Source organism: Berghia stephanieae, chromosome 10 (genome assembly GCF_034508935.2).
Source record: "Berghia stephanieae isolate SIO BIC M18660-M18661 chromosome 10, UCSD_Bste_1.3, whole genome shotgun sequence".
In the NCBI taxonomy this organism is placed as follows: Eukaryota; Metazoa; Mollusca; class Gastropoda; order Nudibranchia; family Aeolidiidae; genus Berghia; species Berghia stephanieae.
In genome coordinates this window covers 29,165,550-29,178,049 of record NC_088369.1, presented here as the reverse complement: position 1 = coordinate 29,178,049, position 12,500 = coordinate 29,165,550, and the positions used below count along the sequence as shown (strand labels likewise).

Sequence of the window (12,500 nt, the reverse complement as noted above, 5' to 3'; positions counted from 1 at the left end):
TTTCGGGTGGATATAAATGGCACTCTTATATGAGGGGAAGGCTGTGGATCTCTTAGATGTCCAATTATACATAGATCTTTAAACGAAAAAGAAAATGTTTCAAAGATTTTTCATCTTATACTACAGACCGTCTTCTTGAGCAGTGTTTTCTTGGCCAAAGACCACAGTATTCGCGTCAATGTCAGTTTAACATGTTAATCATTGCATGCTTTTTCTTGTTACAAGTCCTTTAACAGCCAAGCTCGTAAAACATTTCGGATGTAGATCGGTAGCTTTTTTAGGGGGCATTGTTGCAAGTGCCTCTTTCGCACTGAGCACCCTAAGCAGTAATATAGAGATGTTCATCATATTCTACAGTGTTATGGCAGGTAGGTAAGTCAAATAAATGCCATATACGTGTATACTACGTTCTTTATCGAATCCTCACTGATGAATACAATGGTACATTATAAATACTAGTTTTCGTTCCACAAGAAAACCAAGTTTCTATTCCATTCTATCTAAAGCCTTAAATTCTAAATCTTTTCAGCACCGTCGTTACCATGGCCACCAAAACCTTCATCCACCTATTTTCTTTTGACAAAATAGTTTGAAGCTACATTTTTTACTTAGTAATTAAATAAATGTGAATGGTGAACGGAACAGAAAAAAATGGCCATTTACTAGGCGGCGTTTGTGTGTGTTGAACCCGTGTCCTCAAGAAGTCGGGGAGAGAAGACTCTAATAAGACTAGGGTTAGAAGCAATCTTTTTTGGGGTTGTGGATAGCTCATACGGTAGAGTCACGATCTCCCCGGCCAGGCGGAGTTGTCGTACCAGTAAGGTCGCGGGTTCGAGCCCCCATCGACGCCGCGAAATTTTTATTCTCTTTCCTACTCACTTCATTTCTTGTATTTACCTGCATATATAAATGTGACAGCTTGAGAGTCCCTTCCTCTTTATCTGCCTCGAGTTCAAAAGGTTCTTCTACAAGTATATTAATGTCACTGAATCCATGACAAATATAACTACAAAATATAATAATCGACTGAATTGCATTGACAATATACATTATATATATATATATATATATATATATATATATATATATATATATATATATAAAATATTGTTTCAAACTTCGCTTGACATTTGGGAAGTCCTTTCAATTGAGCGTATTGATAACCTGACATCTTCCATAGATGCTGCATTGGCAATTTAAAAGGTACATTGGTGGTCATATACGATATCAAAACCCATTTAATTTTTAAAGGTAAAAACATGTTTAACTATTCTCCTTGTATTCACTTTTGTAATCTTTGATTTCTAACAAGAACATCTCCTCTATACATTGAATATCTTATTTACCTCCATGTAAATATTATTTTTTTTTTGCTTGTTTTTATCCGACATAATATATATACAATTTCCTTTAATTTACTCTGCAGGTATTGGCATTGGCCTTTTTAATCTACCAACAATCACTATGGTGAATCATTATTTCAGAAGAAAAAGAGGTTTGGTTCTTGGATTCGTGACTTCGGGGTCCGGGGTCGGGCTTCTTGTGATGTCATTGGTTATTGAACGCCTCATTGATCATTATGGCTGGCGAGGTGCGTATCTCATTGTGGCAGGTTTGTATCTACAAGTATGTTTATGTGCTAGTCTATTACGTCCGTTGTCTCCATGGCCGTCTCCGGAAAAGAAACAAGAACATCAAGAGAAAGAACAGATGGAGGACATAAATGAGGAATCCGAAATTATGATTAGGTTGGTGTTAGCTATCGCTATTACTCCTACACACTAACAACATCAACACAACAACCACTGTTGTACTATTACCACAACAACAGCAATAACAACAACTGCTACTACTACTTCAGTTACTACTACTACTACTACTACTACTACTACTACTACTACTACTACTACTACTACTACTACTACTACTACTACTACTACTACTACTACTACTACTACTACCACTACTACTACCACCACCACTATTACTACTACTACTCCTACTACTACTACTACTACTACTACTACTACTACTACTACTACTACTACTACTACTACTACTACTACTACTACTGCTGCTGCTACTACTACTACTACTACTACTACTACTACTTAATAATAATAATAATAATGACATTTATTTATATTGCGCCCACTCCTATATACAATAAAGCTCTACGCGCATAACAATAACTTCAATCCATTCAAATTTCTCTCTCTCTCTCTCTCTCTCTCTCTCTCTCTCTCTCTCTCTCTCTCTCTCTCTCTCTCTCTCTCTCTCTCTCTCTAACTCTATCTATCTATATATCTATCTCACTCCCAGTCTCTCTCACTCTCTATCTCTCTCAATCTCTCTCTCTCTCTCACACACACACACACACACACACACACACACAAACCTTCCACCATCCAACTATTTAACATATTTAAAAAATAAAGCAATATATATATATATATATATATATATATATATATATATATAATATATATATATATATATATATATATATATATATATATATATATATATATATATATATATATATATATATAAACATATCCTGTGATCATCGTCTGCTCAAATAAAATAAAATAATAAATTCAGAATTCTCGAAATAAATAAGTTTTTAAGTGTTTCCTGAAAGCGAGTTCAGTAGGGACGTCACGAAGAGATAAGGGGAGATTGTTCGAGACAGTCGGTGCTAAGTGACTAAAGGATCTGTCAGAGAGTTTTTTACCCTTTTTTTTTTGGTACTTTAAGTAGACGATGATCACCTGATCTCAATGCACGTTGCGGAACGTATGGTTCGACAAGATCATCGAGATAAGCATGGGCGCTTCCGTGAAAACATTTAAAACAAATGACTCCAACCTTAAAGAGCACCCTGGCCCTAATGGGAAGCCAGTGTAAAGTCAAAAGCATTGGAGTCGTGTGTTCTCTCTTATTTCTTCTTAAAACTATTCTAGCAGCTTGATTTTGAAACCGCTGCAGTTTATCAAGTAAGAAGCCTGGGGAATTAGATAGGAGCGAATTACAATAGTCTAAACGAGTAAAAACAAAAGCAGACACTAGAGTCTTTAATGAATTTTGATTTAAAAATCCCGAAAGTCGGCCAATACGGCGAATTTCACAATACAGTACTTTGCAAAGTTGTGTCGCATGATATTCCATGGACAGGTCACTGCTGAAATAAATTCCCAGGTTTCTGGCGTATTCAGAAAACGTTATTTTCACATCATCGATACAAATTGAAAGGTCTTGTTCACAAATGTTATTTTTAGGATTACATAATAGGAGTTCTGTTTTCTCATCGTTCATTTTCAGTTTATTAGCTACCATCCAGTTCTTCACATCTTCAATGCAGTTCTCCATCGATTGCAGTAACCCTTTAATTTCGCTTGGTTTTGCGGATTGGTAGAGCTGGGTGTCATCAGCGTACATATGGTACGTGACACCGTGATGACTTATAACACCTCCCAATGGTTGTGTGTATAAAGTGTAGAGAATGGGACCCAGAACAGATCCCTGGGGCACACCAAAGTCAACCTTAAAAATATCTGATTTTATTCCTTTTACTTGAATTGTTTGTGTGCGGCCGATAAGGTAGGACTCGAACCATTTTAACACTATTCCAGACAATCGAAACGTTTTGGAGAGACGCTCGACTAGAATAGAATGGTCTATCGTGTCGAACGCCGCACTTAGATCTAGGAGGGCCAGAACCGAAACATTACCCATGTCAGCCTCACACAAAAGGTCGTTTTGAATTTTTAGTAAGGCAGTTTCAGTGCTGTGATGTTGCCTATAAGCTGATTGATTTTTTTCATATAAGTTGTAGTTTGCCAAATGATCGTTCAGTTGGACTTCAACAGCCTTTTCCAAGATTATCGAAATAAACGATAAATTGGAAACTGGTCTGAAGTTTTTAAGATTCTCTGGTGACAGATTCGCCTTTTTCAGAAGAGGAGTAACGATGGCGTGCTTGAAAGGATCGGGGACTGTTCCCGATTGTAAAGAGTCGTTGATTATTTTAGTGATAGTGGAGATGAGCGTATCCATATATTCAAGTAATAGTGAGGTGGGGATTGGGTCGAGGCAACATGTTTTAGGGGGAGAAGATATTATGGTTTTCCTGATTTCTTCTTCAGTCACTGGGGTAAATTTGTTAACCGAATCCTTGCCATTGTATGATTCAAATTTTGGCGGAGACGCGGAACTTTGGTCAAGGTGATGTCTTATATTGGACACTTTGTTTTGGAAATAGGAACCAAATTCATTTGGAAGATATTATAGTATTAGGGAAAACGCAATCAATCTTTTTTCCGGTCATTGATTTTGTTATACAGTATAATATCTTTGTTGTTGGACAATTGGAGATTTTATCATTCAAATAAGCATGCTTTGCATTGGTAATCAGCGTGCGTATTTTTTGACTTGATTCCCTGTATAAAGCTTTATGTATGGAAAGACCGGTTGATCTCCATCGTCGTTCTGCACGTCTTCTCTCGGATTTGGCCTCTTTTATAGCAATTGTCATCCACGGGGCCGATGGTCGATTCGTGACTGTCCTTGTTGTTGTTGGAGCATGGCACTCTAAGAGCTCAGGTCGTATTGGATTGCAGTCTGGTTTTTGGTATCTGTAAAACACTCTGACTTTTCTCTCTTCAGACTGTCCTTGTCGATGTTTCTAAAATTTCTAGATGTAACCTTTCGTCTTATAGAGAGTGGGCGTGTCAAATTGACAACGAAAGCGATGACGTAATGATATGACAGATCCGTCACGTGGATATTTGATATTTTTGATTTGTCATTTGTGACAAGCCAGTCACGAATGTGGGTTCGTTGATGCGTTGGTTTGTCAATCAGTTGGTAAAGGCAGTGTGAAGCCAATAATGATGTCATTGTTTTCACTTCGGGACTTGATTGGTTGCATTATTGGTACTGTGGGGTTCCTTATTTGTACATCTAATAAGTTGTTCATTTCTGTTATGAATTAATTTGTTGTTGTTTTCTTTTTCTTATTAGGCGGTGGACGGTATATGCAGATGAAATTGCAGTTTTGCTGTCTAGTCTAGATGTTAACTTCACAGCATTCAAAAGTTTTGTAATTGTATTGGACTTTCATCTCCACCTTCAAGTCTTCTTTGTGGAGGATAAAAATTCCCCCGCTCCTTCCACTCCTACAGCAAGCAGAAAAATGCTTATATCCCGGAGGGGTTAAATTTGAGATTATGACCTCATCTCCACTCTCGCGCAGCCATGACTCCGTAAAAAAACGCTATATCAGTCTCGGACTCCCTCACTATCTCGTTCAATATTGTTGTCTTGTTTCGAACTGACTGTGTGTTCAGTAGCACGACTTTCATATATTTGTTGTTAGGATTGGTGTTTAATTTATTATTTCCGAGTTTCCTATTATTGGTTTCGGTGACTGAAATTTGTGGGGGGTCAACCGATGATTTGTTTTTATTGGTCGTTGTGTTTAAAATAGTGTTCACCTCAGCTGTCGGCGTTGGTGGTGGACGGGGATGGGATAAAAAGTGCTCAGTAATGTTAGATTGTTTCGAAATGGGGACGCTGGCCAGTGTTTGAGGGGGGCAGGCTAATTGAATTTTGATTAGTGTTTGGCTGGGGCTTGAACAGTGTTGATGGAGTGGTCGATGGCCAATTTGAACTTTAATTTTCTTTTGTTTTCTTTGTCCTCCTCTACTGCCTCGCTTTTTGTTTTTATTGTTGTTGTTATAATAATGGTGGTGAGGTAGGGAAAGCACAGTGACTACGAGTACAATTACGGCGATAAGATAAAACACATTAAAAACTGGTGGTTGACTATACATGATGAAAATATTTGTAGATTGCTTAAAAATTCTCAGTTAAAACTGTCTAAAATTAATTTTAAAATATGCAGCACATGATCACAGTCACAATGATGTAAAAATCCAAATAAGAAAGTTCCTGGAATCAGGTAAAAATATTGATAAACTGAAGAGCACAGCACAGAAACACAGCTGCCTGCAAGGCGCACTACACATCAACATTCCACCACTACTACTACTACTACTACTACTACTACTACTACTACTACTACTACTACTACTACTACTACTACTACTACTACTACTACTACTACTTCTACTACTACTACTACTACTACTACTACTACTACTACTACTACTACTACTAATAATAATAATAATAATAATAATAATAATAATAATAGAACTAAGTCCTGGACTGACAACGATACTTTCAAAATCTGATGACAAAGTTTTCTGGGTTTTTTAAAAAAAGATAAGAAAGCTGAACTTGTCTGTTTTACAATTTCTTTTTCTCATCACGTTGCAGTCCAGCGTATGAAATCAAAACGGAGCGATTCACCCCTACAACGAACAGAATTAATGAGAGCTGTAATTGTGTTGGGAATCGACCAAGAAACACAAACATTTTAAAAGCAACTATATCAGACGATTCAACAAAAGACATACCTGACAAGTCCAACTTCAAATCTTCAACACTCTCCCTTCTGAAAGAACCATGTTTTGTCATTTTCTGCTTCACAGCGTTCGTCATCCAGCTTACTAACAACATAGCCCCTATATTCTATCCATCATACGCTGAGAGTATGGGCATGGATTCGGCACAGGGAGCCAAAATTGTCTCTGTTTATGGTAAGCTATATTTTTCTAGCGTGGAGTGGTTATACTATGAAGGTTAATTTGTTCAAAAGCGCATCCATGACCCTTTGATGCAAAAAAAGCAATTTTTTTCGCGAGTCAAAAGTATGAAGGTATGAGTTTGTCCAATTAGTAAGAAATAATAACATTCCTCAAAACGGAGGGCACTTGATAAAACAAAAAATTGAAGAAACACTTTGTCCGACTCAACAAACAGAAAAAAAGTAAATGACAAAAACTGGAAAAGTTAATCTGCCTGGATCAAACTTTAGTACTTCTGATTGGCAAACAGACGTGCTACCGTTACTGTCATTCCACACTGGTCACTCGTCCATTGCTAGAATATTGTCAATATTGTCATTAGAATGATTGTCACCTCTGTGGTATGACAATAGTAAAATGTCTATCCGTTAATAAGAAACTTTGAGTCCTTAGGATTACGTCAAGTTTATTTCGTGGAAGGCATCCTGTTTTTTTTAAATATAATCCACGTTATCGACGTGGATTTTAGTATAAACTTTAACGGTAGGACATCTTAAGAGAATGCCTAATTTTGAAAATCCTTTGCCGAGTCAGCTTTTTTTTTTTTGGGGGGGGGGGGGGTATTTTTCTCACATTAACCCTTGTTCAGACTTTTAAAATTCACATTATAAATACCTATACACTGAATGATATTTGCCAAGAGTCGTGGGATCGTATTCATATTCCAGAACAAGCACTGCTTCGAACTCACCAATATCATATTGTTAATGATCATTTCAGAGAGGCTTTAACTCATCGACAGTTTGACTTGTCTCCAAGTCTCTCATCCACAGTGTAATTGTTGAATATTCTCAGATTTCCACTTAGTTCAGATAAGCAATCTAGCTTTGAAGATGACGCGGAAAAGGTTGATGCATTTGACGAGGATCCCAAAGATAATTTCCAAAGTTCGCTTCCAGATTTGAATATAAATACACTGTTTGCGATCCTGTTGAAGGTCGCCTGAGCAACAATTAACAGATGTGAACGTTGCCCTCAAACTACCAACATATCAACATTTGATTCTCGGTTTCATGTAACAATTGTCTTTGAATCGTAACTGAGGTCGCTCATCCAATGCAATACCAGTATCTCAGAACACCCTTAAACCAAAACGCGAGCACTGCCAAACATTACATTCGATTTTATAAGACAGCTTAAATCTAAATCTTATGAAGCGATTCAGTTTTTGTCAAGATAATTAATGAATTATCCTTCTAGATAAAATATACGGAAACATTGCAGCGATTTCGTCTTAATTGTCTTTTGAAGTTGGCGGCAGCTTTTAATGATTACACTTACAATGTTATGGTAGCTTACCTAATCTAAAAATAAAAATCCCGCATTCATTACCTGTTATTAACTCACCATGAAAGCAATATTCAACCAGACGCTCCGCGATCTCTGAACCGTTTCTACAAAGTGTACAGGACTTAAAATGCGTAGTAGTTGTCGTTAAAGAGAGATACGATACACAAACTAACACATTTCAAATCATTGTGGTATGATTTTCAAATCAACTCAACCTGGGTTCATGCGTTAGACACGTCAGAAGAGGAGATAATATATTACTCATCCCTCTTACCGGTACATAATCCTCTATTTGCCTTGTTCTAGTTAGATTTCTGCTTGAAGCAGAATTTAGCTAGTTATATTCTCTTCATTGTTTATTTCATATGTTGTTAACTTTCATACTTCATAATCTGATCCATCCTTATATCCTTATGTTTATTTATGCAGGCATATCCAACACTCTGGGGAGGTTTTCAACGGGTCTACTGTCACACGTGGGTGTCAACAATTTACTTCTCTATTCAATGGGGACGTCTGTAGCTGGCATTTTGTATTTCCTGATTCCCTTCTACAATACATATGGATCTCTTATAGCATCGGCAGCTGGGCAGGGATTTTTTATTGGTGAGTATGAGAATAACTGGTCTAATTGTTGCAGTTGTAACAACGAATTCACTTTCAGTATGAGGGGATTTTGATACCATAGTTAGGCAAGTTGATTTTATTTTTTACGCCAATCATACGGTGAACCCATGATTGCTCGTCAACTTGATTCAATTTTCTTGAGGATCGAACATTACCAATCGAGTTCGTGATGTTGGCAAAAACAAATCAGGTTGGGTTTTTTTTTTCAAAATACGTAATAACATACAAAAGAGTTTTGCCTGCTTTTCAAACATACTTTTAAAAATTAAGTATATCACTGTATTTCAGATTGAGTAGAGAGTCTTCTTTCGAAAACATGACACAAAACCCAATTAAACAACTCGCAAATACTCGGCTGAAAATATGGACCATCAACCTCGGACAAATGCTATTTTATTGTTTGGTTGACAAAATGCGTGAATACGAAATAATGCTTGTTTCCCGTCTTTTTCTCTTTTTACTACTTTTTATTTTTAATATTATTTTTAATGCATCGGCATAACATAATAAAACCTTTATATTTATATTAAAATTTAGGCTATCTTTTGCTCTGTCTTTTCACAAATTTAGGCTTCAGACAGTTTCTTATCTATTATTTGACAAAATTGAGAATGCTTGCTTATCTTATAATTAGGCCACGAATGTCACTCGAAATATTCTACTATCATTAAATTCTCTCTGGCACTTATAAACGTCCTCTCCGTCAAATACCCCTCTCTCTCTCTCTCTCTCTCTCTCTCTCTCTCTCTCTCTCTCTCTCTCTCTCTCTCTCTCTCTCTCTCTCTCTCTCTCTCTATCTATCTATCTATCTATATATCTATCTCTCTCTCTCTCTCTCTCTCTCTCTCTCTCTCTCTCTCTATATATATATATATATATATATATATATATATATATATCCCTCTCCCTCTCTCTCTCTCTCTCTCTCTCCTCTCTCTCTCTCTCTCTCTCTTCTTTCTCTCTCTCTCTCCTCTCTTTCTCTCTCTCTCTCTCTCTCTCTCTCTCTCTCTCATCCTCATATTTCCTTCCAGTGTTTAGGACTTCATGGTTATCTTTGAAAATCACAACTAGGTACATACACACATACACGCGTGCCCAATACACACATAAGCAGGTGCCCTCTCACACAATATAGTATTCTACGTTAGGAATTTTGGACAACTTCCCAATCTTGAGAACGCCCATTGGGAACTAATTTGAAATTTCAAACAAATAAGTTCATGAACAATGATATTATACCCCTAAAATTACCTCACCATGTCATTTATTATCAAAAACTTATTTAAAATCTTTTTCTCTATGATTTGTTCTTGAATTCAACGATTTGTTAAGGACGTCATGATAAAAGATTGTGAAGTTTTTCGAAATTGTAGTCAAAATCATCAATTTTTATTTTTTTTTTGGAAAACCGGATACGTGCAGAAAAACTGTTTCCTGGTCTGCTACGTTTTTTATACAACGAATAATAGGGATGCCTCATATTTTTCTTCTATTACGTTCATACACAGATTTATGATTACTTTTGAGTAAAATCGGATTTTCCCCAAAACGGAAGGGGTAATAATTCCACAATGTTATTCTACTCTCCTTACAGGGGTATTCCCGCCTCTTCAGAGTGTCATATTGGTCGAGCTTTTGGGGTTGGAGAGTTTACCCCTGGCGCTTGGGATAATGAGTTTTTGCAAGAGTGTGGGATCTGTAGCCGGGCCGACAGTCTCTGGTTAGTTGTTGATTACAATAATATAGCAATGTATAGTATGTCCATTTTCCCACCTGGGTAACAACTATCTTCTGAATGGGAACTGCAGTCAACGTAGTGGCATGATACTCATCTTCAGACCTTTAGGTCCCTGGTTGGAGTCCATTGTGGCAGCACAATGTTGAGTCCTTTGAAAAGACTCTATACCCACTTTCTCTGACTTTACTCATGTATAGACGGAGTATCTGTCCGTAAAAAGCTGTGCCTTTGTAGAAAAAATAAATTAATCGCGCCTTACAGATGTTATGTCCAATCCTACTGAATGTTGCTGTTGGCTGGGATCTCTTGTAAAGGGCATTGAACGTAATAAGTGGACATTGCACTACTGCCCAAAGTTCATTTTTTTTAAAGTGCAGGTAATTACATTTTTCACTCATTGATAATAGAAATGAATATGAAATTTTTCTTTAAAAAGTTTCATGTGTTCATCCAACAAGCTACACAAAAAACATTTTTATTTAACGAGCCGCCTATTAGTCATCCTTTTTGGACATTATGTCTTTCAGTAATCCATAAGTACCTACAGCCAGGTCCTCATTTACCATTGAGTCTAGTGTAGTAAGTAGTGTGAAGTGATTTATCCAAAAACAAAACCCTGAGGGAAATAGTTAATGATCGTGTCACCCGTCTGTCACCTGTCATTGATTATTTCATGCTCACATGCGTTATTCCCCTCAACAATGATTTCTGATGAAGTTTCATCGTTTGGTATCTTCCAAATAAACAATGCTCCCAGTCAAAATCCATTCAATGAGCCTCTTTCTCTTTGCCAGCGAGTTGCTGCACGTCTAAAGTAGTCGTGCATTATCAAATATACAGGCATCCAGGGAGTGAATTGAAATCGAATTGACATCATGTTATTAAACACGGTTGTCCACCCTAAATCTTTGTACCCAACTACCTCAAAAGATTCAATATCAAATAATAGAAAAGATGGGGCGAGATGGCACCGCGTTGTAATCTAAGATAGGCGGGTTCGAGTCTCACTACCTGCATTTGTTGTTTTCCTTGCACATATAATGTTATTGATATATTAGCTAACTTGCAGAGTATTGATGGCTCTTGATTACGTCCTCCGTTTGTTCAATGGTTATCTATATTCTTTTGAGTAATGTGTTGGCGACAACATCTGTTGTTCGTGTATACAACACTCACACGGAAAGGCATTATTTTTGTGCGTCATTTATTAGATAGCCTTTGAGAATGTGGCATTTTTCTCATCGAAGATAGTTAAAATGATTAATCCTACCAAACATTACAGCATTGTCTGAGTCGAAGACTAAAACTATTTAATACGAAATGTGGAAAACTGTTGGAAAACTCGTGATTTGTTTTTATTCTCACGGTGGAAATATTCTTATCGAAGAGACCACACAAAATGACACGAGTTTTGTTGCCAAACTCCCAATCATCACCGGCCTTCCTTGCCTTTTCAAGCAAACTTAAAGACTGATTAAGGATTCTCGTCAGACTATTCAGATATGTATATATTTGTCGACCCATTGGAATGGCCAAAACTTGGCAGGGCTTCCAGGATGTTGTCTATGATGGATAATACCGTCTTATTTTAACCACAGACAAGGTCTCAAACTCGTGACTTTGGACTGAGCATATGATAAGAGAAAGTTTCAAAGAGTTGTTTTTTTTTTTTATCGAGAAAAGAAAGCTTTTCAAAGTTTATTTAATCGACTTTCGCCGATAATTCCAACACTTTGATGAGAGCATACATGAAAGTGAGAGAAAAAAAAGGTAAATGGAACCAAAAAAATAAAATGATTCACCGGGAAATGCATTTTCAAGCATTTTTCAGTACAATAGGAGACGAACTTCGGCGTTTCTCTTGATGAAAATTAAACTTGAGCTTTTATAAAGGGCAATAGCTACTAAATGTGCTCAAAGGGCTTTAAAAGCGGTCCCAAATCCAACAGCAACACTTGGCGTGTAGGACCAGATATCAAGCAATTTGGAAGAACACATATTATTTAAACATTTTGCCAGAAAACTCGTCCTTCAAATATCGATCGATTTAAATGCCCGGGTTTGAGAGTTTTTGCCAAAAATTTTAATCGATCGATATTTGAAGGACGAAATTTCTGGCCAAATTTTTA

The 12,500-nt window shown here is 36.8% G+C and overlaps 1 protein-coding gene across 1 annotated transcript in view; it reads left to right on the top strand.

Annotated features, from left to right (window-relative positions):
* Positions 1 to 204: 204 nt before the first annotated feature.
* LOC144980943 (monocarboxylate transporter 14-like) overlaps positions 205 to 12,500 on the top strand; it is a 12,887-nt gene continuing 591 nt past the window's right edge. The window contains exons 1-5 of the mRNA XM_078928925.1: positions 205 to 368; positions 1,427 to 1,748; positions 6,346 to 6,668; positions 8,436 to 8,612; positions 10,228 to 10,353. Of these exons, the coding sequence (XP_078785051.1) occupies positions 206 to 368; positions 1,427 to 1,748; positions 6,346 to 6,668; positions 8,436 to 8,612; positions 10,228 to 10,353 (1,111 nt within the window). The 5' untranslated portion in view covers position 205. The remainder of the gene's footprint in view (positions 369 to 1,426; positions 1,749 to 6,345; positions 6,669 to 8,435; positions 8,613 to 10,227; positions 10,354 to 12,500) is intronic.